The sequence below is a fragment of the Festucalex cinctus genome, chromosome 2, assembly GCF_051991245.1.
Source record: "Festucalex cinctus isolate MCC-2025b chromosome 2, RoL_Fcin_1.0, whole genome shotgun sequence".
Taxonomy (NCBI): domain Eukaryota; kingdom Metazoa; phylum Chordata; class Actinopteri; order Syngnathiformes; family Syngnathidae; genus Festucalex; species Festucalex cinctus.
The window spans coordinates 24470262-24497968 of NC_135412.1; the positions used below are offsets into that span (position 1 = coordinate 24470262).

General features: G+C 38.2%; 1 protein-coding gene across 3 annotated transcripts; it reads left to right on the forward strand.

Moving 5' to 3' along the window:
* The first annotated feature begins 70 nt into the window (after nt 1-70).
* On the forward strand, nt 71-27565 carry LOC144014244 (receptor-type tyrosine-protein phosphatase-like N). Of its 3 annotated transcripts, none has more exons than XM_077513934.1 (22): nt 73-352; nt 6960-7010; nt 9011-9121; nt 9189-9285; nt 9362-9509; nt 12742-13108; nt 13485-13628; nt 13792-13826; nt 15312-15436; nt 15523-15587; nt 15692-15756; nt 16692-16907; nt 17157-17423; nt 19089-19236; nt 19324-19397; nt 20118-20195; nt 21142-21261; nt 23090-23256; nt 23610-23663; nt 25308-25372; nt 25457-25530; nt 26880-27565. In XM_077513934.1, exons 1-22 carry the CDS (start codon nt 268-270, stop codon nt 26946-26948), a joined length of 2625 nt encoding a protein of 874 aa, XP_077370060.1. In that variant the 5' UTR covers nt 73-267; the 3' UTR covers nt 26949-27565. The 3 variants fall into 3 exon arrangements, with proteins under 3 accessions (XP_077370058.1, XP_077370060.1, XP_077370059.1); XM_077513933.1 differs by having other exon boundaries at nt 74-352; nt 17142-17423; XM_077513932.1 differs by having other exon boundaries at nt 71-352; nt 17142-17423; nt 19089-19397.
* The last annotated feature ends 142 nt before the right edge of the window (nt 27566-27707 follow it).

A 27707-nucleotide genomic window follows, 5' to 3' on the forward strand; every position in this document is an offset into this window, starting at 1 on the left:
TCAGAAATGCCCGGATGTTTGGAATTGCGAAGTAGCCCCAATCAGAAAAGGCACAAATCACCGGCGTCATCATGTTTGCCGTGCGTTGTGGCGCCCCCTTTTGGTGATGCCACGGATTGTGTCGCCTCCTCTCGCCTCCCATCCCAGCAGCAGAGAAGAGAGGAGCGCAGGCAGGCGAGCTGCTGCTTGTTGTCCTCATCTCGACAATGGACAGCTGCTAGGCGGCGACAGCGGCAGCGGCTATTCGCCACCTCGCCCCACTGGACCATGAAGTGTTGTCGGCTGTGGCTGGCCGTGTGCCTCCTCCTCCTCCTCAACGCCTCTCGTCGCTTCAGCTCAGCCGCCCGACACGGTAAGAGGAGCTCCAGCGCACACTTCTTTCTTGAAACACCCCCAAGTATCCCCAAGTATCTATCTCATTCACCAGCAATGTACTCGCAACACATTATACTATCTTTGAGCTGATGTAAATGGTCAAATCCTAACGGTCAAGGCTGGAATGTGTTGTGTGTCCATATGTTGCAAATGGAGGCTTCTGGCATATCTGTCTCTCTGCATAATTTTGTTTTGCATAGAAAAACAGGAGACGACAAGCAGTTACACTATAGTATATAGTCTTTGAAATTCTGAAATATTACAGGATGACAACATAACTGTTCTAGAATGGTGGTTCTCAAGCTTTACTCCAAATACCACCTAAAAAAAAATAGCACTTCAAGTACATCATGAGCAACATATGAATGCGGTATTTGTAGTATTGATTAAAAAAACAAAACATAACAAAACAGGGATTTAATCCTAGTTGGATAATTGGTTAGACTCACAATTCTGAGATTTGGGGCTGTAGTTGGAGTGATTTTTGTCTCACATAGTATCAATCATCTACTCGTCTACTCGTTAAAACTTTAAATGGCATAAAAGGCATAAAAGGTCACTGCAGGTCCCGACACACTGTCGAGTGGGACCTTTCTAGTGTGACGTCACGTTGAAGTGTGCCCCCTTGCGGTGGAGGGCAGGGCGTCAATGCAAGTGAATTAGAAAACAATCAGTGTGAGCTAGAAAATAGGTCAAACAGTTGATAAATCAGCGAGCAACGCTATTGGTGAACTTGTGTGCGGCCGACGGATGCTCGAATGGCTCAAAGAGAGATGAGATCGTTCTTTTTGGCTGCCGGCAGAGATTCTAAACTAGGCGGAAGACAGTGAAGAGTGAAAGACAAGTACAAAACTATTACGCAACTGCTTTGCACCCACAAAAATTACGAGGGTATGCTCAGATCATTTTATATCAGGTAGTTTTTCTCTTTTTCATATACAGTGGATCATAACATTAACCTCTGATTGTAAATTCCAGGCAGATGTGATGAATGTGCCATAATATCTTTAGGGAAACAATAATTCATACATTTTTTGCATAAGTATTCAAGTAATTTTGAACAAAAAGTTAACGATTTATCACAATGAACACTTTAACTCGGGCTTGATTTCTGCTGAGGAATGTGTTGTAAACGTGTGGTCTGTTTGTTAGCAGCTAGCAAGCTAAGCTAGCTTGAAGACTTGATATATATAGCAAGACGAGTATATCCGGACACAAACGATTTCATGAATGACAATTTACACCATGAACGTACTGATTGACATACTGTTTCAACCAAAAACAACACACCTTAAAGGGATAGTTCGGATTTTTTGACATGAATCTCTATTTCATCCTCACCTCCAGTGTGTGCGATCAGTACTGACTTACCCCTGACAGCGTTCTGTGACACGAGTTCTGGTCCGGTGTTGGACGAGAGGAAAATAGTCCAGCAAGCTGGCTGTGTCATGGAAATAAAGCGTTTTTCTTCTAAAAACAATTTGTGTTCAAAAAAGTGATACATTTGCATCACAATACTCCTTTCTGAAAAAAAGTCAGACGCCATTACCACCAGGCACTACTTTTCTGTCCGTTCGTATCACTGCGCGGCGCCCTGTAGACAGTTGATAAGACGCGCAGCAGACAGCTGATAGTCGCGCCTTCCGCCGTCGAAAAGACAAACAACTTGTAGATTAGTGCGCGTCTATCAGCTAGCTGCATGCGGGGACCGCGCAGTGATACGAACGCACAGAAAAGTAGTGTCTGGCGGTAATGGCGTCTGACTTTTTTTCAGAAAGGAGCATTGTGATGCATATGTATCACTCTTTTGAACACAAATTGTTTTTAGAAGAAAAACGCTTTATTTCCGTGACACCAGCCAGCTTGCTGGACTATTTTCCTGTCGTCCAACACCGGACCAGAACTCGTGTCACAGAACGCTGTCAGGGGTAAGTCAGTGCTGATCGCACACACTGGAGGTGAGGATGAAATAGAGATTCATGTCAAAAAATCCGAACTATCCCTTTAAGCTTCCACTTCCACATTGCCCTACTTTTTTTTTTTTTTTTTTTTTTTTTTGTAGCTAGCGGCTCCAAACGACTGGTTTCAATGATTCACAGTAATATAGTTTTTTTGTGATACGTGAGATATCGAAAACGCTCGCCAAAAATCAAGCTCTCTACATTCATTTGTTACGGGATGTTTGCGGGATGTTTGCGGAGCGAGAGCCAAGCGGTGACATCAGTTGGAAGGGTCTATTTGAGTGTGATGACGGCGGAACGATAATCCTCGCCCATGTCTTTGAGACACTTCAGGCCGTTCTTAATGGCGGTGCAGTCACAATGATCAGGTCCAAAGTTCAACTGAGCCGCTCCGGGTTGCCATGTTGTTGCCTCGCCTACCACTCAGCAGGGACGCCATCCTGCCCGTTTCTCCCTCTGCATTTTTCGTCAACTCCTGCCACCTGATGATCCTCAGCCAAGTTAAGTCAACTTTCTATAGCTCCCACCGACAACTGAAGATGTCTCAAGACACTAACTCCGTTGAAGGAACAAACTGAAGAGAACCGTCTGTCTTGGCTGTTTTGCAGAGACAGACGAAAGGGTAAATGGAGAGAGAAAACCAGGATAGAGTTTGAGTGACGACAACAATGGGCACAGCATCTGCTCTATCGACAACAATAGTAGTCCCATGGGTATCGTCTCTCTCCTCATCTTCCTCATCAGTCCACTTGTTATCGTGGGCATTCTCCTACCTGCTGCAGTTTGGTTGAAATTGGCAGTCCTTTTTTAGCCGAACACCACCACACACCACTGAAACCGTTTCAGTATTAGGAGTGCGAAAATATCTCGGTATCGCGATAAATCGTGATACTTTGTTTCCCGATCGATTAGCTATATGCCTACGCCAAGTATCGATATTTGTAATTAATAAAAGTTTTACTTTTTTCTGTCACCTTTCATTTCTCTCTTGTTTTTTTTTAAAGGAATGAAATAAAACATTGAATTGAATTTAAGTGAATTGAATATACAGTCGCTATAAAGGCTCCATTGTTCATTACTCATTGAGCAATTACTTGGAGGGCCGCTAGGGGGAGCACCTCTTAATTCATTCACTCCCAGCCATTTTCACTGAAGCAACCCCATTTGCTCCCAGCTGTTTTACTGGATTTTGACTGATTTTGCAAGGCCTACAGAATATTGTGTTCGGTTGCTATAAAAACACACAACATACCAAAAGAAAGGTAAGAGTCTCTTCTTTCATCAGGAAAAAAAGTATATTTGTATCTGTTTCTGTTTTGCAGCAATGAGTATTAGAATATAGCTAAGTTTCATCATTACTCACAAACCTGTTGAAAACACTGGGGAAAAGAGCTTGTTGCAACATGGCCCTGGCTGATCTCTTATACTCTGCTGCCACCTGCTGGCCGTTTTTTCTAAGAACTATTTGTTGTTTGCTGAAGGGTTGGATCCCAGAATGCAGACACAAATCAGATTTTATCTATTTATTCACTGACTGATATGTTGCATGAAAATAGTGATGAATAAAGACACAAATTTGTTCACAGAAAGTTATCTGTTAAGAACACATTTGTATTTGATGAAAGAAAGTACACTAAAGTACTCACTTTGAAGAAGACACCAGTTTTAATATTGTGTTTCAGTGATGGTACAAAAATAAACAATTTTCTTATTAAACAAGAGTCAGTTTATGTCTTGAGTAGTTTTATCGTCGATTATCGTGGACATGTGACCTGACCAATATATCGATAATCGCGGAATCGTCATATCGTGAGATAATCGTCATCGTAGGCCTTCTATCGCATATTGAATCGTATTGTGAGGTACCCAGAGGTTCCCACTGCCTATTCAGTATCTTGCAAAAGTATTATACAACTTTTGGACCTTTTGTCACACGTCAGGCTTCAAACATGAAGATATCAAGTTGTTTTTTTTTTTTTTTTTTTTTGGTGAAGAAACAACACCAAGTGGGACCCAATCATGATGTGGACGAAATTTGTATAATATCATAATATCTATAAAAAAAAAATAAAAAAAAAGATAATTAAAAAGTAGAACGTGCTAAATGACTCACCCCCTTTTCTCCCAGTGCAGCCAAATGATTCCAGAAGTCCCCTGATGATTTCTGAATGATCCAATGTTGACATAAATGACCAATGATGATGATGGTGATAATGAGAGTCCACCGACGTGTAATCTCTCACACCTCCTTTGAAGGGGATCATCAAGGGATTTTCAGTTTGTGACATTTCAAAATGTTTTTTTGTTTCATTTCACATTTCAGTGATCAATGTTTTGTGAGCATTTTTTTAACAGATCTGCTCTTCAGAGGCCAAATTAAATTCACGTCTCTTGTTCTATGGGCCGAGACTAGTGGGTGGGGGGAGGTGCATGTGTGAGTGGAGGCGGGATTAGACGGGGATGGGCTCCCCGGATGTTTCCGCCACAGTTTTCCCTTTTAGCAAGATGTCAGTGTGATGGTCTTGTACTCGACATCATTTCCTCAATAACCAACTGACTCTGTGGGAAAGACATTTTGCCAATTCTCTTTAATAAAGTCATCCGATTCGCCTCGTGTGCAATCATCACACTACAGGATAATAATCAAACCTTCATGAAGTCAAACAAGGTGCGAATAATGAGAACAGAGCGAGCGATCTCACATCTGCTGCTGTTTACCACCTCACAAGATTCAGAAAAGGTCAAGGAGAAGACACATGTTTACGAAGAGCTACAGTGCCTACCCTATTTCTGTCTTGTGGTTTTATTGATGAAGCATGACCATGCCCCCCTCCCCCACTTTTTTGTTGTTGTTGTCTAAACGGAATTCAGACTCTGTTCCTTGTAGTGTTAATTTTTTCTGCCATTTTGAAATTTAGTGTAAGTTTTAGTGCAATTTCAGTCACGCTTATTATTTTTTTTATCACAGTTAGTCAACCTCGTCCCATTTTTTTCGGCCATTTTTAGTCGAGTATAAATCGAGCATTTTAGTCTTTATTTTAGTCCGATAAAACGTAATTTTATTCATCTAGTTTTAGTCACTGCAATTGGCTGTCAACCAGTCCAGGGTGTCCTACTGCCTACTGCCCAGAGCCAGCTGAGATAGGCGCCAGCTGAGATAGGCGCCAGCACCCCCCGCGACCCTTGTAAGGAATAAGCGGTCAAGAAAATGGATGGATGGATGGATAGTTTTAGTCAACAAAAACTGACGTTTTAGTCGAGTTTTAGACTAGTCAGGACAACTATTTCACGCCTGTGTATTTTTAATTTATTTTTTTGTCAGCAGATTATATTGAACTTTTTCGGATCTAAAACTATTTCATATAACAATTTTCTCATCTTATTGATGAAAAACAACTTGACACCGAATTACAGTGGCTGCTATGGCACCATGCTATGAGCTAGCAAGTTAGCCAGCATTAATACAGTCGTATTAAAGGGAGACTTATATTTAGCCCTTTATAGCAATAAAAAGTTAATATTTTGTGTATAATTAATTTGATACTTTCATTATTTTTCACGTACAATTGGTACCTTTAAAAACACATTTTGCAACTTTCTGTCGACTGAAAATGACATCACAAGTGCTCAGGTAAACCAATCACAGCTCACCTGTTTTCTAGGTTTGGTCATGTGACATTTACAAGCTGAGCTGTGATTGATTACCTGAGGCCTTGTGATGTCATTTTCACTCGACAACAAGTTGCAAAATGTGTTTTTAAAGGTACTAATTGTACGTGAAAAATAATGAAAATGTCAAATTTATTATAGGCAAAATATTAATGGCTAAATTAGTAAAGTATCCCTTTAACATTATTGTTGGAACGTTATAGGCGTTGGATGAATGTTAAAGGTGCATTGTGCCGTTTAAAAAGGCACCGTTAAAGCTTTTTCTACATCATGCATGCTCCACCAATGCTCAGATGAGTACAAAGAGCCCTGACTGTTTTACTCTGACTGCATCTATCAGCTTTTATCTTCCCTTTATAGTAGTCCCCGCACACTGTACACTTTCTTTGGTGAGGGCAGGGGCGGAGTTTTTCTTACCTCATTTGAAGTCACTTCTTCGTTTGTCAACTGTGGCACGCGCACAATGAACGAGCCTAACACAGATGCTGCAGTTACTTAGGGCCAGAGGTGGCAGTCGCGAGTAAAAAAGTGACAAACTGCACGATGATCCTTTAAGTTATAACTATAATTTTTTATTTTTTTTTATTTTTTAAACCTTTCACGGTGAGTCCACCTCCTGTCCCATGTGTTAGTACTGTGTGTCACATGACAGTGTCTCAGACGTTACAGATTAGTAGAGACAAGATTTGACAAAATCATATCATTTTTGTCTCGTTTTTGTTCATGAACTAAAATGTCCATAGATTTTAGTCCAGTTTTTATGAAGTGAAGGACTTTTTTCATCTCGCTTCATTAGTCGATGAAAATGCATACTGATTTAGTCCCAGTTATTGTTTATCAATGAGGGATTTAGTCTAGTCTGGTCTAGTTTTAGTCCGGTGAAAAATTTGTGTTGACAAAATGATTTTTGTTTCACTTTTGTTGAGGAAATTAACACTAGTTGCTTGTTTCCAGGTTGCTTATTTGAGAAGAAGCTTTGTCCCAGAGATCAGCTGTGCAATGATGGTGAGTTTGTTGTACATCCTCGTAATGGTTTCCAATATCCCCGAGCCCGTAATGAGTCGACACTTTTCAATCACATGTCATTATGCAGCTTTCACGGGCAGAGCAGTAAAAGCTAGACAAAGTGGATCCATTTGTATTCCAGGAGTGGCGCACAATTATTATTATTATTATTATTATTATTATTATTATTATTGTTAATTCAATCTCTGGTGTAATAACCTTATTTATTGATTGATTGAATTATTTTTTATTTTATTATCTGTTCTTATTGCTGCTGGATATGTAAATTTCCCAGAGGAAGCCATCCCAAAGGGATCAATAATGTCCAGTATAAGTCCAAATAATCATGCGTAAGCAGCATAACATCTACTGCGTGTTTGTTTGGTGCACGAAAACCAAATTGTTTTGTCTGAGGTTCAATATGGCATACGTAAAGATAGAAAGCGTATGAATCAAAATGGGAGGAAATGCAACGTAAACGACGTCTCCACCGTCAGCAGTTATCCGCCAATTGCAGGCTGTGGGAAGCTGTTGCTATGGCGACAGTGACATCACCTGCCTGACAACCGTGTGTCTCGCTTGTGTGTGCGTTTGTGTGTGCGTTTGTTTTGATGAGAGCGGCGCGGCGGCAGAGATGCGATGACTCATCGGCGCACACACACACACAAACACACCTCTGCAGTGACTGTTGATGTGATTTATATGTCAAGTCGTGTGAAAGTGCAGCAGAACACGCCCCGATGGATTTTTGTTTTTTTTTTCACTTCGAACTTTTTACCCTGCTAAATTTTAGTTGACAATGTGCAGATTGTAAAGCAATCTCTGTCATGTCTGGCTGTATATTATGGAGGAACAAAAATGCCAAAATAAATATAAGTGAAAATAACAATGGATATAAAAAATATTATGAAAAATTAAATAAAAAAATAATATAAATGGCAATAAAAACAATAAGAAAATCTGAATAAATAAATAAATAAATACAATCAAAAATGAATACAAAAACAAAAAAGAGATAAAAAAAAAACTAGTAAAAATAACTGTGACAATAAAGATGAATATTTATTTTGAGAGTCTCGATTTTTATTTTAGCATTTACTTTTACATATGTACGTATGTGTGTGTGTGTGTGTATATATATATATATATATATATATATATATATATATATATATATATATATATATATATATATATATATATATATATATATATATATATATATATATATATATATATATATATATATAAGGGCTGTACGATATTGGAAAACCATGCGATATAGTTGCTAAGTATAACGATATCGATATTATTGCGATATTTAATATTTACAAAAAGAAATGACATTTTTATGATCTAATGAAAGAATTGCATTTTCCCTGTTGCAAAATAAGCAAAACTCAATATATTTGTAGTTAATTAATTGTTATGACCTCTCGATAATGTTCAACTATTTTGGTGGTGCACATTTTAGTTCGCAGCTGACTGGACAAATTCAGATCAAAGCATAAAGTTCCATATGAAACTTATTGCATGTCTTTGCGATATGCATATTGCATGGGTCAAAATATCACGATATCGATAGATTTTCGATATTGTGCAGCCCTAATGCAAATATATATATATATATATATATATATATATATATATATATATATATATATATATATATATATATATATATATATATATATATATATATTCCCCATTCAGATTTATTTTTTGTATTTTTATATTGGTTTTTAGTTTCACTTTTATTTGTTTATTTATTTTTTATTTAGGCATTTTTGGTCCCCTGTTTATACATGTGAATTTAAAGCAACCACATGGCAATAATTATGCTTTATGTTCTATGTGCCCCACTAGTATAATAAGACATGCTGTTGTGATTAATATTGTTTTTATGGAATAAGAATTAAAAGGCCTAATCCACCTATTTGTATCCATCCAAGGAGGCCGCCTGCAATTGACCTCTTCTAATCTATTGTGTTCCCTTGCAGATGGCTTGTTTGGGCAGTGTTGGTCTCCCCACCATGATCCAGTCCAGTACCTGGTGTCTGTACCCGATCTGCATAAGCTGCAGGAGGTTCTGAAAGACCTGATGGCACAAGGTGAGTCACAAACTTCACTTGCCTTAAAACGCAGACATCGCCCTTAAAACCTGTGCTGGCCGTGCAGGCATGACTTGGAGGGATGACGTCACCCAAGCAACGATCGGGCGAGAGTTGAGTCACATTCCCTCCATTAGCTCCTCACAGCTTCACCAGCGCAAACAGTAAGAAAAGTCACACAAGCACAACCTCAATCCCAGAGGAAGATTTTCAAATTTTTACTCTTCATGTTTTTTCTAGGCTGCTCGGTCAGCGAAGGATTCCGAGACCTGAGGAAGCTGATGACCCACAAATGATACAACAGTACATAGACTACCTGACACTTGACCCTTCCTCGTCCTCCATACATGGGCAGATGCCGTTGCTGGATCCGTACATTTACCACCAGGTAGAGAAATATAAATAACCGTGTGATATTCTACCAAAATGTGAGTTTTCATGTTGAAGCTGCAGGAGTTGTGCCATCAATCATATGCGGCATAGCCAAAATTTGAGCCTTCTGGTTGCTCCAAAGATGAGACTCAAAACTAAAGTTGAGACAAGGGTGTTCCACTGCTAAAGGAGGTGAATTGTCCCATCAAGTGTGTTTCTTTTTATGCACCTTGTTTTTTAGTTAACCCACAGTGGTACCTTAGCATCCGTACCTACTTGTATGTCCACCAGACTAGTGTTAATTTTATCCGCCATTTTTTAAATTTAGTCTCAGTTTTAGTCTAGTCTCAATCATGCTTGTTAGTTTTTATCACAGTGAGTCAACCTCATCCCGTTTTTATTTAGTCCATTTTTAGTTGACTGTAAGTCAAACATTTTAGTCTTTATTTTAGTCCAAGAAAACTGTCATTTTATTCATCTAGTTTAAGTCAACAAAAACTGTCAGCGTTTTAGTCAGGACAATCATTTAACACCTGTTTTGTTTGTTTTTTGTTTTTTTGACAGAAGATAATGTTGAACATTTCGTATCTAAAACTATTTCACATCAAATTTTCTCATCTTTTTGATGAAAAACAACTTTACACAAAATTAAAGTATGGTATATCAAAAAGTGGCAACTTTAGCTCCAAGCTATGAGCTAATAAATTAGCTAGCATTAGTTAGCGGTCAGATTAACATTTTGTCTCGTTTTCGTTCATGGAACTAAAATAACCATAAATTTTAGTCAATTTTTTATTAAGTGAAGTACATTTTCATCTCGGGGCGACACGGTAGTCGAGTGGTTAGCACGTCCGCTTCCCAGTTCTGAGGTCTCCGGTTCGAGTCCAGGCTCGGACTTTCCTGGGTGGAGTTTGCATGTTCTCCCCGTGCCCGCGTGGGTCTTCTCCGGGTACTCCGGTCTCCTCCCACATCCCAAAGACATGCATGGCAGGTTAATTGGGCGCTCCGAATTGTCCCTTGGTGTGCGTGTGAGTGTGGATGGTTGTTCGTCACTGTGTGCCCTGCGATTGGTTGGCAACCAGTCCAGGGTGTCCCCCGCCTACTGCCCAGAGCCAGCTGAGATAGGCGCCAGCAGCCCCCGCGACCCTTGTGAGGAATAAGCGGTCAAGAAAATGGATGGATGGACATTTTCATCTCGTCTTCATTAGTCAATGAAAATGCATACTGATTTAGTCCCACCTATTGTTTATTAATGAGGATTTTAGTCTAGTCTAGTCTAGTTTTAGTCCAGTGAAAAATGTGTGTTGACCAAATTATTTTTGTTTAGTTTTTGTTGAGGAAGTTAACACTACACCAGACTCTTATTTCTTTTTCATCTCTTATCTACTGTATGCGCTCATTTAACGTAGTGCCCCCTAGTGTTTTGACTAAGACACCACATAACTGCAATGCCTTGTGGTACAGGCTACATTTATTGAAAGTAACATTCGTGGCAATACTTTGGATGTTACAATGTCTGTAACGTAAAACTGTTACTCTGAAACAATTATTTGTTTTTTTTTTTTAGGGGGGGTAAACTTATGCCATATTATGGACAAAGTTTGTGATGTGTTTATGGATGATATTTGATTAAAATAAACTGCATTTTCACTTGTACTCTGAAAAAAGGTTGTATGAGTGCATCCTTACTTACTTACTACTAGGGATGTAACCAAACATCACGTTACAATATTATCACGATATGAAGCGCACGATACGATAATTATCACGATATTGTGGGGAGGTTGGCGATACAAATAAAGGTAACAAATTATTGTAATAAATGAGCTCATACTAAAAAAACAAAACAAAAAACATACAATATTGTGGTTTTGTATATATCAGAAATGCATATAAACAACCTACAATCTCTAATAATACTTAATATATGCACGCACACATTGAGTTCCTCCACATATTGACTCGCTTCACAAGCATATTACGTTCCCCTCCATCTGACCATTCGCGAGGATTTTAAACCAAAAGATGCCTTGTGAAAATTAAACTGCACTAAAAAATTAGCCACCAGAGGGTGCTAGAACTGCACAAATGGAAATCAACCTGCCATTTTTTAACAGATGTTCTGCTTTTAATATCGTGACATGATGACGACGACATTAGTTGCAGTTTTAATATCGTGATATCACGATATTGCCATTATTGTTACATCCCTACTTACTACACTCTAAAAACAGATGGGTCAAAAATAACCCAAACGTGTCAAAAAAGGACCGACCAAACTTTAAGGGTTATTAATTTACATTAACTGGGTTGCTTTATACAATAATGACCCAAAAAATTATTGTTGTTTATTTTTATATATATATTTTTTAACTATTCATTTGAGTTTGAGTTTGAGTTTGGTTTATTAAAAGGACAGTGTACAGTAACATTAAAAAGATGGCTGCACCAGATTTAGCAATATGCTAATTTCCATCTGTAGTCCTCATAAAATAAAATTACATAACAGTTAAAAACTACATACATACAACATACGGAGCACCAAAATTACATTCAACTAACATATGAAGTGTCAGATACACAATACAGCATTGTTAAATTACATATCCTATAAGATAAAAGAGGCGGAATTATACACAACATCAATTTACAAATCTATAACACGCGTAAAATACATAAATCGTAGAGGTAGTAGTTATGTTTGCTATTTGACCCAACTTTTTGGGTTATTCATGTAACTGCCATCCATTTGACCCCAAGAGTTGGCTCAAATGAATAGCACAAAATTGTTGTTGTTGTTGTTGTTGTTGTTGTTGTTTTCAGGTTATTCATTTGACTCAACTTTTTGGATTATTCATTGAACTGTCATTGGGTTATTGATTTAACCCATAAAGTTGGGTTAAATGAAAAACACAAGATAAAACAACACAATTTCTTTGGTCATTTTTCTACAAAACAACCCAATTCATTTAACCCAAGAGGTTGGGTCAGTCCCTTTTTGACCCAATTTGGGTTATTTTTGACTCAAATGTTTGTTAGAGTATAACTACTAACCGACATCAGCCATCCTAATCTCAGTTGGGTCTGTTGGGTTCTTGCATTTCTTGGGTTCCTCAATGGCTTTTATTTGATACTGTAGATGATATGAAAGTATCGGTAGTATGTATGTTTATTTGTCTTATTTTGTTTAACGTATACTTTTCTGTCTGTTTTCTGTAACTTATTGCTATAATTATTATTCTCTTCAGGGTGTGTCCGAACGGTCCCTCAACTCCCTGGAAGATAATCCAACCACCCCGTTCCTCCGCTACTCTCCTCCCCGCTCCAGATCCAGGGGAAAGGCTCTGGACCGAGACAAGCAACTTCTCCAGAACTTGGTGTCCAATTACCTCACTTCTCCGTCCTCCTCTTCCTCCTTCTCCTCCTCTCCTGTCCAGGCTGCTTCCCGCCACAGGGGAGCACCCGCACAATCGTTAGGATTAGCCTCCTCCTTCCCAGAGCGCAACTTCTTGTCGGACTATAATCAAGACTACGTTTCCCAAATTGAACATCTTAGTGAGCAGCCACAGAGCATCAAGGTGGCGCCCAAGTATGACGCTCTGGCAGGACTCGATGGTGAGAAAAGTTCGATAGAGAGGTCTTGTTGATCAAATAATATAATGGGGATATAAAAAAATAAAATAAATGCCACATTGGAAATTGGTGAAAGAAGTACTCACACTCGGCACTTTAGAGGAAGAGGCAAATAAAAGTAAATCGTAAAAATGCATTTTTACTGTCATACCAGTTTTGATAACACAATGACAATAACTTCTTTGCAAACAAAATATTTTACCCTCTTTTATTATACACACACACAATCAAAATGTGTTCCCATAGCTTTGCTAATCGTGTGAACTGACCACCCAAAACATGCTAAATTAGCTAACGTTCTCACCTTTCATGATTGCCACAAGAGTAACATTCGGCGTGTTGTTGAACTGTTTTGCAGCACGCTCTGCGCAGCGTCTGGATCAGCTGCTGGACCACTACGGCCTGGAGGTCCAAGATTTGACCCCCGAGCAGCGAGAACAACTGCCGGCTTTGTTCAAGCAGCTGCAGCTGGAGAGCTCCTTCAGCCAGAAAGCAATCAAAGGTTTCCGCTTCTCACATTTCAATGCAAACTGTCGTGCGGACATGATGGACCATCATCATACTGACGCACGTTCACATTTGCCAAGTGCTTTTATGAAAATAGATAGAAGCACGTAAAAGTACAACAAATCATTGCTCATCCTCTTGTGATGTGTTTCTTCCAGAAAAGTACGGAAACAATGTTGACATGGGGAAGAAGGTGAGCCACATGCGCGTCATTAACACATTACATATGTATCTTGTACTTTTACTCGTCTTAATTGGATTTTAATTCCATTTCAGCTGTTTATGGCCATTGGCCACATACATATACTGACATTGTGCAATTTTGAGTTTTTTTTTTTTTTTTTTGTTACTGCATGTTTTTTAACCAACACTTCTTGTCATGAATAGAAAATATCCATTCATGTTTGCGTTTAACCCTTTAAATTCCATTTTGTTGGCAAAATATAAATAAAATTTTCATATACAGTATTTTTAGTAGCACACATTCTTAAAAGTAAAGTCTTTATGCAGCAAGTAGAGGGAGATTTTGCTTCTCGGATTACATTATCATTTCATTTCTAAAAATCAAAATTGCGTCATAAGTCCAACGTAACAGAGAGTACTGGGGCTTCTAGATAGACAATAATAATAATGACTGCTTTAGAGCGCCTAGTCGTTGTGGCATGGAAAAGTCCTGCATCGACCAGGTGGGATATATTTCATGCAGTCACTGAAAGCTCAAAATTGATATACAGTATTTTCACAGATCAAATGGGTAATTATGTATAGGCATAAGAAAGATGCTAGATGAAGTAGCATCCATTTTTCTAGGTTTTAGCAGTGATATCTGATTGACAGGTATTTTTATTTTACAAGACATTTTTATTTTAACTTTACAGGGATGTTAATGAATTAAGAAGCAAAATTTTCCATATACTGTACATTTATTTGTTAAAGTGACGATAGTTGTCACGATATGTGGAGCGAGTGGATGAGGGGAGATGGACCCAATGGCGGAAAAGCAAGTCAGGGTGACAGACAGGAATGAGAGTAACTTTATTGACTAGAAACAAGTAGAAGACGGGACGGGATGTGAGCAGACTGGTCGACACGACTGGACTGAAAGTGGGGTGACTTGGTGGGACATGGAACACTTGGCTGGGACGTGGAAGACGTGGCTGGGACCTGAGAGTGACTTGGCTCGGCCGTGAGAGTGATTTGGCTCGGCCGTGAGAGTGACTTGGCAAGGCGTGGGGAAACTTGACCAGACATGGAAGAGGGTGAACTTGACAGAACGTGGGCGACTGAATGTGACAAAGATGCGTGGAAACTTGACTGGAGACCAACAAACAACAGTTCTTACAAAACTTGGCTTGGCTTGGCTTGGCTTGGCTTGGCTTGGCTTGGCTTGGCTAACAACACCAACACAATTCGACAAGACAATGCGTGAATAAACACCACTGACTAAATACACCAACACTAATGAGACACTAACAAGACACACCTGGGAAACACAATAGGCTTAGGGCACTGATTGGTCACACACACTGGGAAGGGAAGACCCACGCATGTGGACTAGGTTAACCATGACGACACAAGGAAGACAAACCAGACAAAAGACAACATGACCACCCAAAATACAACAAAAATCCCAACCCCACCGAAATGAAACATGACAATAGTTTATTTTCTTCATCAGATCGCAAAGGGTTTCATGGAGCACAAAATGGCTGCCCCAGATGGTCTGCCAATCATCAAGTCCTCCAAACCGGTGGAGGTCCAAAAGGAAACTCACGTTGAAGCGGGAAACCACAAACCTGAAGAGTATGACCAACCCAATGTTTTAATATAAACAAAACACTTTTACAATAATTTTCCTAACAAATACCCTTTTCTGTCTTTTTTACCAGTGTGTCAGGTCCAGTGATAACCTACGGGACCAAGCCAAACTTAAAGAACCTGCCAGAGAAAGAAGGTTAATGTTGCATCACTTTTGGATGTTTGCCAAAATTATGCATTCATAACAAAATTCACAAAGATGGATGGTCCCAAAGTTATTGTCAGTCTGCACATGCTCAGTTGCAGATAAGAGCGTCGTGGAGACTGAGGCAAGCTCGAAGGTTCTGCACAACAGCGACGGCCAGGTGACAACACCAAACAATCGACAGAGAATGAGACAGACAGCCCACTAGGAAAAGAGAGATTATTTATTCATCCCGTGAGCAAAATAAAATTGTCATGGCATCAAGATCGGTGTATATCAACTTGTAATATTAATAGAGGAACTCTTAGACGGGGTGTAAAGAATTATGAATTGTTTGAATTAGCAGTCAGTGACAAAACTTTAATGTTTCTGTTGGAGAGAAAAAAATATATATATACCGGGAAAAGCCTGCTAAAAATTTATTTGGGGGTAATCTGAGGCCCTTTGGTGGCAGGTGTGTACCTCTGACTCCTATTTGACATGAGATTGGATGTGATTGATTAATTCTTATCACAGCCACATCACCAGTTATTAGGTGTGCACTCAAGCACATCACTCAGAGGATTTTTTATTTTTATATATTTATTTTTACATTAATTGTGGAATTAAAAATAACAACAAAAAAACGATTATCTTGGTCTTATTTTGTATATCACATCGCATTTAATAAACAAGGGTGTGTATACTTTTTATATCTACTGTACAGGCTACAGAACCATAAAAAAACAACCATGATCTTCTACAACCATTTTGAGTTGCTGTCTGTAAATCTTAAACGTCGATTTTTGATTCAAAAGCGTAATTTTGCCACCCATGTGTAATCCGACCAAATAATGAAGTGACCAACACACAAACAATACAAATACTTCCTAGTTGTGCTTGATGGCAGTAATGAAAATAACACCATGGTGGTTAGCTAATTGGTGAGTGACTCAAATGTATCCATATATATGGAAATACGAGAATTTGTCATTTGTAAATTTTGTATTTTCTTTCATCACAATGTTATTTTAATATGTGCAACACTTTGTATTTTAAATGCGCTATATAAATAAACCTCGACATTATTATTTTTTAAATATTTTTTCTCAATAGCAAGTGAAAAATGACGACAAAGCGTTGCCCGTGGCAACCCGAGTCCAGCCGGGCTCTCGCTGGCTTTCCTCTACCCTGGTGGCTTTCGCTTGCATTGGTGGCATCCTGCTGGCGGCCCTCAGCGTCACCTGCCTGCGTCACCACGCCCACCGACTGGCGGCCAAGAAGCTGGGCCTGGGGGGAGAGGGGGGAAGCTTCACCCACCAGGAGTACCAGGTGAGGAAGCCCATGGCGTGTAAAAGTCTTTCAAAAAAAGTGCTTAAAGATCATTCAGTGTGATTTTGAATGCTTTATGGTATTTTGATTTGGTTTGGGCCTTGTACATTAGTTTTGTGCAGTTATAACATGACTCAATGTGAATTCTATAAAATGAGTGTGACCTTGGCTGAATAAAGATTTAAAAGTGAATGAAAGGTTAACAACATGAGACATGCATAACTGGCTCACCAGGACCTGTGTCGCCAGCATATGGCGTCCAAAGGTGCCTTCGGACGCCTGGAAGCCGCCGCCCTGGGCGCCGTTGGGGGGCCAAGCGGAGGAGGAGGAGGAGGAGTGGCCGGTGCGGGAAGAGCGTCGGGAGCGGTCAGGGGCGCCGACTCGAGAGTGAGCAGCGTGTCGTCCCAGTTCAGCGACGGAGCCCAGCCCAGTCCCAGCTCCCACAGCAGCACGCCGTCATGGTGCGAGGAGCCGGCGCAGGCCAACATGGATATCTCCACTGGACACATGATTCTGGTAGGCCGTAAAAGGGATTTTCCATCCATTCAGCCTTTACTCCCAAAAACATAAAAATACTTTCTATTTTAAATATTACCATGGTCCCAAAGATGTATTTATTGAGACTTTTTTTTTTATATAGTTTTTTTGTGCTAGAAAATACAGAAGGCTTTGATACAGCCTCTGAACTGAAGAGACAGCAGGTGGTAGCAGAGTATAAGAGATCAACCAGGGCCATGTTCAAGCTCAATTATTCCAAATTCTAAATAGATTTGTGAATAATGATGAAACTTAGCTATATTCTAATGCTAATTGAGGCAAAACGAAAATGAATAGAAATTTACTTTTTTTTCCTGATGAAAGAAGAAGAGACTCTTATTGTTCTTTTGGTAGGTTACATGTTTTTCTAGCAATAGAACACAATATTCTGTAGGCCTTGCAAAAGCAGTCAAAATCCATTAAAACAGCCGGGGTTGCTTCAGTGAAAATGGCTGCCACCAACACCAACAAAATGAGCCTATGCTAAACTGTTAGTAATTTCAATTAGCATTAGCGTGCTTTCTTGCGATTACCATTTAATAGGGGTGTGCCAAAAAATCGAATAAAAGAATCAAGATTCTCATTTATTAATCGAATCGAATCGATATTAATATCCAAAAATCGATTTTATTTAAAATAGAAATGAAGAAGAAGGGGAAAAGGCAGTTGTAGCCCACATGCTGTTTTTGTGTAAAAAGGCACTTACAATACAAAATTAATACATGTTTAAACAACAACAACAAAAAAAGACTTCAATGTCTCTATTTGTCATTTTGTCTTGAAAAGCAGACTGGAGTAAATCATGACAATGTTGTACATATCTGTAAATTGAAGCAGAAATCATTTGTCAGTCAAATAATTTTGAATTGAAAATCGTTTGAATCGAGATTCGAAAATCGATTCTGAATCGAATCGTAGACCCAAAAATCCTAATCGAATCGAATCGTGAAACGGTCAAAGATTCCCAGCCCTACCATTTAAGGTAAACAAACTACAATTTAGTTCACACATACATCATTTTATCTACATTGACACATGTCTTAAAAATCACTTACAGACGACGTTTCAACATTATTTCATGACTAAACATGAGCTCAATAACTTCCCGTTGATGTCTTCTTCTGGGCACGTTCAGTGCATGACTGCCCTCAAACTGGTTAAGTGATGAACACCTAAAACCGAGTGGTAGCCTAGCAGGTTATACTTTGGAATAATGACAGCCCAAGTGTTTTTTTATGACGTTTCTTTGGGGATTTTTTTTTTTTTTTTTTTTTTAAGCAGATCAATAACACCCACCATTCGGCCACTAGATGGTGCACTATCAGAAGAATTAAAGACCAGATCATTTTTCAAGTCAACTTGGTCAACTTTTTTCCCCAGCCCAAGTAGTGATGAAAGTTGTGTCCAAAAACCTTAAAGAGGGGGCACAGCATGAACCTGGAAAAAAAAAACCCGGCTATACAGCCACATAATGAAACATTCCAACAGAATCGGAAGACTTGCAGATCTAGGCATGGGGAAATGGGCTTGGGGGAGGTGGCGTACGTGTGACATCCCAGACACCGCGTCCAGCCCGCTACATTCCTAACTTTTCGCGAGTCGTGTATGTGAAAGACGAATTGTTGTCTTTTGCTTTTTACAAAGGCATACATGGAGGACCACTTGAGGAACAAAGACCGTCTGTTGAAAGAGTGGGAGGCTCTGTGTTCCTACCAGGCGGAGCCCAGCAGTGTCACCGCGGCCCTGAGCGAGCCCAACATCAAGAAGAACCGCTTTCACCACTCGCTGGCCTGTGAGTTCCTCACGATACCTTTCGGCTGTCGCGCTGCCACGCGCAACCTCATAAATCCTAAATCGTTTCATATGCTGCTTCTCCTAGACGATCACGCCAGGGTGAAGCTTAAACCAGAGATCAATCCTTCTCGCTCTGACTACATCAACGCCAGCCCCATAGTGAGCCCCGACTTTGGAGAACTTTTGCTCTGAGTAGCACACAGTATGGAGGACCAAAACTGCCAAAATTCAAAATAAATAAATGACTAAATAAAATGAAAATAAAAACAGATATAAAAAAATCAAATTAGAAAATTATATATATATATATATATATAAATTGAAATGGAAATGTATTTATTTTCACTTTTAGTCATTTATGTAATTTATTTAGTCATTTATTTATTTATTTATTTATTTATTTATTTATTTACCCCGCGACCCTTGTGAGGAAAAGCGGCTCAGAAAATGTATGGATTTATTTATTTAGTTGTGTATTTATTTTGAATTTTGGCCGCCGTTTTGGTCCTCCATACAAAGCTCATAGAAACGATACTTGGCTTTCAGGTGAAATTTCAGGTCGAACCTAAAATGCACTTATAACGTTTACAGGTGAGCTTAATTTGACTTTTCTGAATACACTTATACAACAATGTTCCGGTAGTTTGGGGGAATTTTTCCATTCAGCTCCTCGTTCGAGAACAGCAAGTAATGCAAAAAGTACGGAAACATTAAACAAATGAAGTTCACCTCCAAACATTCGAGTGCATTTTCGGATCATCCTGAACATTTCACCCGAAAGCCAAATAAACCAAAATGTTTGTGAGTGGTGATTATCATCATTGGTTGCCATGGAAACTTGCCCATCAGCTCACCCTCTCCCTCCCTTGCTCGCTTCAGATTGAACATGACCCTCGGATGCCGGCCTATATTGCCACCCAGGGACCCCTTTCCCACACCATCGCGGACTTCTGGCAGGTCAGTGACACACTTTACTTACATTTGATGCACTTTTAGGTGCGCTCATCATCGATGGATGAAAGATGGCTGAATGCTGCAGCAAAATTATAAGCAAAAAGCCAGTTATTCATGGAAATGCAAGGAGCAAGGATAGACCGATTATCAGCGCCGATATTTGGCATTTTGACGAATATCGGTATCGGTCTTTCAAATGTATGTTTATATATAAAAAAAAAATATATATGTATATATTTATATATTATATATTTTAATTATATATATATATATATATATATATATATATATATATATATATATATATATATATATATATATATAATCACTATCAATTTTTAATTGGATTTTCAGTTAACTTTATAAGAGATGATGCTGACTCGAGGAACTCTGCATCTTTTGTTTTTGTTTGTAAGTAATACAAAGATACATGAAAATTTTACATTTCAGTTATTTTGAAATTTTGGCAAAATGTATTTACTCTAGAAAACTACAGGGAGCTGTGATATTTACTTGTGAATTTAGGTTTTCATTTAATTTTTAAGACATACTGATGACCCTGGGAGCTCCCTGAAATTTTTGTTTGAATTTTAAAACATATATGACGATTGTCTAAGATTTAAAAAAATAAAATAAAATAAAAAATCTGAAAGGTTGTTCAATAAACATATTCTTTAAGACTTTCGAACAAAGAGTTGGAGTTTGCATTATAAAAATCATTGACGCCAATATTTTCTCCCTTTTACTGAAATTCAACATCGGCTCCAAATTGACCTTGAAGAAACCATATCGGTTTATCTCTAGCAAGGAGTAGAAAATGCAGAGGTCTGTTTTTAAATGTAGGATAAAAATAAATAAATCTGAAAAATAAAGTACAAATATCTAAAAAAAAAAAAAAAAAGAACAGTAACAAAGTATTTGTTTGTGGTTTGATCCGACCACTGCATAGATGGTGTGGGAAAGCGGCTGCTCGGTGATCGTCATGATGACGGCTTTGGTGGAAGAGGGAGAGAAACAATGTGACCGCTACTGGCCAGATGAAGGATCCTCGCTCTACCATATCTATGAGGTGAGCTCAGCGCTTACATCCTGAGCATCGCATACGGTATATGGCGAGATTGTTCCATCACTGCCCGTCTCAATCTGGCCAAAGTAATTACACAGATACTTGGTTTGGTTTAGTTTGGTTTATTCATTTTTTCCTTTCGGACACATTACAGCTTACATCAATCACATCACATCATTTGCAACATTGACATTCGGGTAGAAGCCGAGGTTTATTCGAGACCCGTCCCCATTGACCCATTACTATCACGCATCAGTCATATACATTATTTAGAATAGTCATTGATTTTTATCGTCATCCATCCCATACTATCCCAGACACTGCTCGCTCAGTTCATCTTGAATGTCCGTGTGTAGATTGCGGCTAGTCCCACCCCGCCAGGCAAGCAGCCAAGGCAAGCGCAATTCTTCTCTTTCACCAGTAGCGTCTTCGCTGACCTCGGATCAGCTTTCACACATGTTGTGGCTTCCAGAAGAATAGATCGGCTTGCATCTGCCCATTGCTATTCAAGCAATTTTTGCCTCGATTCTGGTCAGCTAGCACCACTGGTTGCTAGCACGTTGTAGTTCTCCTGATGCCTCCTGTGCGCTGCCCAGCCTAGCTCACCCAGCAGAGCGGCCCACGCCAGCTGCATTCCAGGAACCAGACCACCAACCCCATTTTGCGTATTGACAGCAGTTTCATTGTAGCCACAATACAGCCTTATCATGTCGCCTTGACTGTTACAACAAATGTCCAAACGGAATTAGAGCCAGACAATATTTAGATTCAAATGGGAACAGCAATACATGTTATCAATGCAGGTGTATAAACAAGAGTTAGCCTTGGCAATGTCAACAAGTAATCATATACAACTCCAGCTTTGGGTAATTAGTGATGTTGTTGTTGTTGTGATATTGTTAATTACTGTTGTCTATCAAGTGCCGCCAATTCACCAGCTCCTTTCACTTGTGTCAAAAGATGACAGTAAAAATTGCAAGTACCTGAAACATTAAAGTGGAAGGCAACCTGAAACGTTTCTTGACAAAAATATGTCATATGTGACCTTACTAGTCTAAACATGACATTCTGGTTAATATTACAGTTTTGGAATATGAGTTACGAAGAAAAATCCATGTTTTGAGCCATCTCAGACAACAACCAATCAGATCTCACCTGTTTTCAGGAAGCTGCATTGTGATTGGTTGTTGACTGAGCAACTGTGATGACATCTTCAATCGACAGCAAGTGGCAAAATGGCCGCCCCCTGAGATGGATAAAAACATCTGGATTTTGCAACTTAAGTCATATTCCACTAACGCAATATTAACCAGAATATCATATTTAGACTAATGGGGCTGCAGAGAGCATATTATTGGCAAAAACAAAACAAAAAAAAACAATGGAGGTTGACTTCCTCTTTAAAGGGATACTTGACTCATTGAACAATTTTCAGCAGTGAAAAGTTAATATTTTGTCTATAATTAATGTGGTAACTTCCTTATTTTTCATGTACAATTAATACCTTTAGAAAGTAAATTGTCTACTTGCTGTCGACTGATGATGACATCACCTGTGCTGAGGAAGTAGATAACGGCCAATCATGGCTCACCTGTTTTCTGGTTTTGGTCAGTAAACTGAGCCATGATTGGTCATTACTGACTTCCTCAGCACAGATGATGTCATTATCAGCTGACAACAAGCAGAAAAATTACTTTTTAAAGGTATTAATTGTGCATGAAAAATAATGAAGTTACCACATTAATTAAAGAAGAATTATTAACTTTTTACTGCTGAAAATGGCTCAATGAGTCAAGTATCGCTTTAATTGTACTGGGTTCCTGTCTGCAAGGTGAACCTGGTGTCGGAGCACATCTGGTGCAACGACTTCCTGGTGCGAAGCTTCTACCTGAAGAACGTTCAGACGCAGGAGACCCGAACCCTGACTCAGTTCCACTTCCTCAGCTGGCCGGCTCATGGGATCCCCTCCTCCACGCGCCCTCTGCTGGACTTCCGCAGGTACAACCTCAAAAAAGAATGACATGGATGGAGTCGGCAAGGAAAAGGTCGGAATACTGTACAAAAAAACAACAACAACAAAACACAACAACAACCATAATGAGGTGAAGAAAATATATATTTGTCCCGTACTCCACCCTTCATGCCAGTTTTTTTTTTTTGTTGAACATATCAGTCTGTGTCATTCTTGTGGTTTGCAGCTAGTTAGTCTGAGTCCAGTTGCATAGTCACAAAAATGATCATGGGCTGATGTGGCTGCAGCAAGGCGCCTGTCACTCACATATAAACCATGTTTAATTTTGACCTTGCATATTTTCACAACAGACAATATTTTCACACTTGTCTCTGCTCAGGAAGGTGAATAAATGCTACCGTGGACGCTCTTGCCCAATCATCATCCACTGCAGGTTTGATATGATCTTCATTTCAATGGAAAAATAACTCCTTATTTTAACATATAGCCTATTATGTAATTATTATTATTATTATTATTATTATTATTATTATTATTATTATTATTATTATTATTATTATTATTTGTGTGTGTGTGTGTGTGTGTGTTTGTTCTTTAAGCCAAGTGTTTCCCAACTTTTATTAAGCCAAATCACATACAGTACATTACATTTACATTATAAAAATCTCACGGAATCAACAAAACTCCCAAATTAACTTTGTGAAATTTACATAATTATTGTACCTTCTGTCATATTGAAATTTTCTACCTACATTTTTTTTTTCAGATTACTCACATCTGAGAATATTTTCACTATATTATCACTATTAATCACTTAATTAAAAAGGCTTTTTTTTTTTTTTTGCATTTTTTTGCCCACCAAATTTAAAGAGCACTTTTTATGTATTAATGTTTTTGGCATTATGAGGTTGTCTTCAAAAAATTATTTCCGTTGCCCACGCTCATCCTCATCCTCTTTTTCTAATCAGTTAATTATTTGCATAATTTAAAATGGGGGGGGGGGGGGGGGACGATCCGCAATAGTTTGACATAAAAAAAATATTCTGAATGTCATACGCAAACCTTCATTAAATGCTTTACTTGAATGCATGTAGTTTATGTTTATTGCTATAATAATAATAATAATAATAATAATAATAATAATAACAATAATAATAATAATAATAATAATAATAATAATAATAATAATAATAATAATAATAATAATAATACGTTTTATTTGAAGCGCCTTTCGGGACACTCAATAATAATAATAATAATAATAATAATAATAATAATAATAACAAATGTATTTGAAGTGCCTTTCAGGACCCTTGAGGTCGCTATACACAATTTTAAATGCAAAACCAAATAAAATCAATAAAACAAAGGTAAAAATAAATAATGTACGCGAGAAATGCAATGCAAAAGGTTTAAGGCTCAAACAGAACCTGTGCTGCCTTTAACGTAACCATCTGCTGTCAGCTAAAGGACCATGGGTGGTCAAAATTAATAGCGTGATTAATCTGTGTTAATACACGATTAATGCGATCATTTTTTGTGATTAATTAATTAGTTAGTTAACGCTTTAACTTTGACAGCACTTGATGCACAGTTTGAACAATTCACACTGTGCTTAAATATTGGAAACTTAAAAAAAAATACTTATTTAATGTTTCACATAAGTCAAACAAAAACATACCTAATCAATACAAGTTTTAAAACATTTATTAAAGATTAAATGCATAGAAGTGAAGTACAACAAAACTTGTACTTGGGTGGTGATTCTTTCGCATACCATTAGAGGGAGCATGTGTACCACTTCATCACTACAGTAAATAACGATGCAATATCTGTTAGTTTTTATGAGTTTAAGTTTTTTAATAAATGCTTAGCAACTAACCTTAATTCTCATACATGAAAGAACTAACAGAAAACATTTGAGGAAAGAAATAATGACTGAATAAGTACCATATTTTAAAATAGGGACTTACTTTACATTCACCATGTCTATATTGAAGATGTGCAGGTGCACAAGACGGTACAAGTTGCAAGATACTCAATGTTGTGACTCGTGGTCTTCTTGTTGTCGCCATAGTAACGGAACAGGTCGGACTGGTACTTACATTCTGATCGACATGGTTCTAAATCGTATGGCTAAAGGTGAGCTTTGAAATGTTAAAAGACGTGTGCTCATCAACAGTGACGAAACCAAGATGATTATTATTTTTTTTAATTGTTCTGTAGGTGTGAAGGAAATCGACATTGCTGCGACACTGGAACACATTCGTGACCAGAGGCCTGGCATGGTTCGCACTAAGGTCAATAAATATTTGTGTACAAGACACATTTTTGCTCGAACAGAGGTTGTCCGTTGTTGTGAAATTTTATTATGCTACAGGAATATTTTTACAATTAGCTGCAATCATAATAATAATTCCAAGTCATCATCAACAAGGTTATTTTAGTTAACTAAAACTAACAAAAAACTAAAACAAAAATTCAAAAAACAATTTTGTTAACGAAATAAAAATGAAAATGCTTTAAAAAAAAAAACTAGCACAAACTACATTTTATGTTTACAAAACTAACTAAAACTAACTATAATTATAGCACACATGTCCTTCATTTTAGTCTTTGGTTATTAATTTAATGCGTGAGCATTTGGGGATGACTTTAAATGTAATTATCAGTAGATTTATTTTGATATTAACAGGAATAATGATGTTTGAAAGTGTGTCACACAGAAGTGACGTAATATCGCAGCTGGCTCCAGGTGGAGGAGTGGAACCGTCACTTGCCTTTGGTGCCGGTTGGCGTGGGTTCGCTCTTCCGCCTGGGAGACCCATGTGGCTTACATGAAGTGAGCTTGTGTGTGAATGAGTGATAAAAAAAAAAAAAAAAGTAATCTCGCAGCAGCCAATAGGAAAGCACCAAAAGATGACGTCGCTCCCAAGGTGTTTTTTTTTTTTAATTTATTTTTATATATATATATAAATATTGCGCAAGTAAGCCACACTTTTTAAAAACTAAAACTAAGCATTTTGACTGAAGCAACTCCCCATTCGCTCCCAGCTGTTTTCCTGGATTTTGACTGATTTTCCAAGGCCCACAGAATATTGTGTTCTATTGTAATAAAAACATGGAACTCACCAAAAGAAAGATTAGAGTCTCTTCTTTTATCAGGAAAAAACAATATCTGTTCCCATTTTGCAGCAATTAGCATATATCTAAGTTTATTCATTATTCACGCAACTGGTGAAAACACTGGCAAAAAGAGCTTGTTGCAACATGGCACTGGCTGATCTCATGCTCTGCTGACACCTGCTGGCCGTTTTTTGAAATAACGACCATTGCTTTAAGCCACCTCGTCATGTCAGAAGCTGCATCAAAGCCTTCTTTATGCTCCTGCATAAAAAAATAAAATAAAATAACATTTAAAAAAATGTGTAAATACGTTTTTGAGAGTAAAGGACAAAGTATTTAAAAAAACGTGATTACACGCTTTTGGGTTTGAATGAGTTAAATAACTAAAACTAATAAAAACAGAACCACCCTACAAATTAATTTAAAACTAACTAATTATAAAAAAAACAAAACCCACAACGAAATCAAAACTAACTAAAATGAAATAATAAGCCTGATCGTCAAGCTTTTTTTTTTATTTCAGGACCAGTTTGAATTCGCCCTGACCGCTGTGGCCGAAGAGGTGAACGCCATCCTTAAAGCTCTGCCCTAGTAAAAGCCGTACCAAACGTCCAACCTCCCTTTTTTCTCTCTTGACTGCCTTTTGCCTTCAAAGTCAACAGTGATGTCACTCCATAAATAATAAAGTTCAACTTCGGGAAGGATTTGTACAGGCCGTTAACACGCGTTTGAATTATCTGCATGAAAAACGATATTACATTTATGCTTTAAGATCTCATGTCTCGCATATACCTGTACAAATCCAGCCCGAAGATGTTGTGATGGTTTGCTTGGGGGTGCTCAAGCAGTTTCCTTTCAACTTGTGCTCATGTGGTGGTCTGTTGTAAATTGTGCTGCTTAATACGTCATGTTTATGTCTCAGGAAGTGTATGTTGGACTCGGAGAAGATTGGGAAAAAAAATGCATCATATTATTTGATTTACTACGACCGAAAAGTTTAAGATAAGAGGGTTGATATTTGGCTGTGATCATTGATGTTTTGCTGGAAGTAAACTTCCCACCTGCAGAAAACTCATCCTTTTCTGTGTGCCATTGAAGTGGTTGTATTGTTGTATACCTCATGCAATTTAAAAAATGGAAAAAAAAAGAAAGAAAATATTTTATTATTGTGAAATTATAAATAAATATTTTCGTGTTTAAGTGCTGCAATCGGTTTGTTTGTCATTGTGCTTCAAAAATGCAGAAAGGGATTACGTGTGCACATTAAGGGCCATTATTGGCTATTGGAGACTTTTCATAAAGGGGGGTTAACATCAAAATATATGACGGTGTAAATTTCGGGGATTTGTGT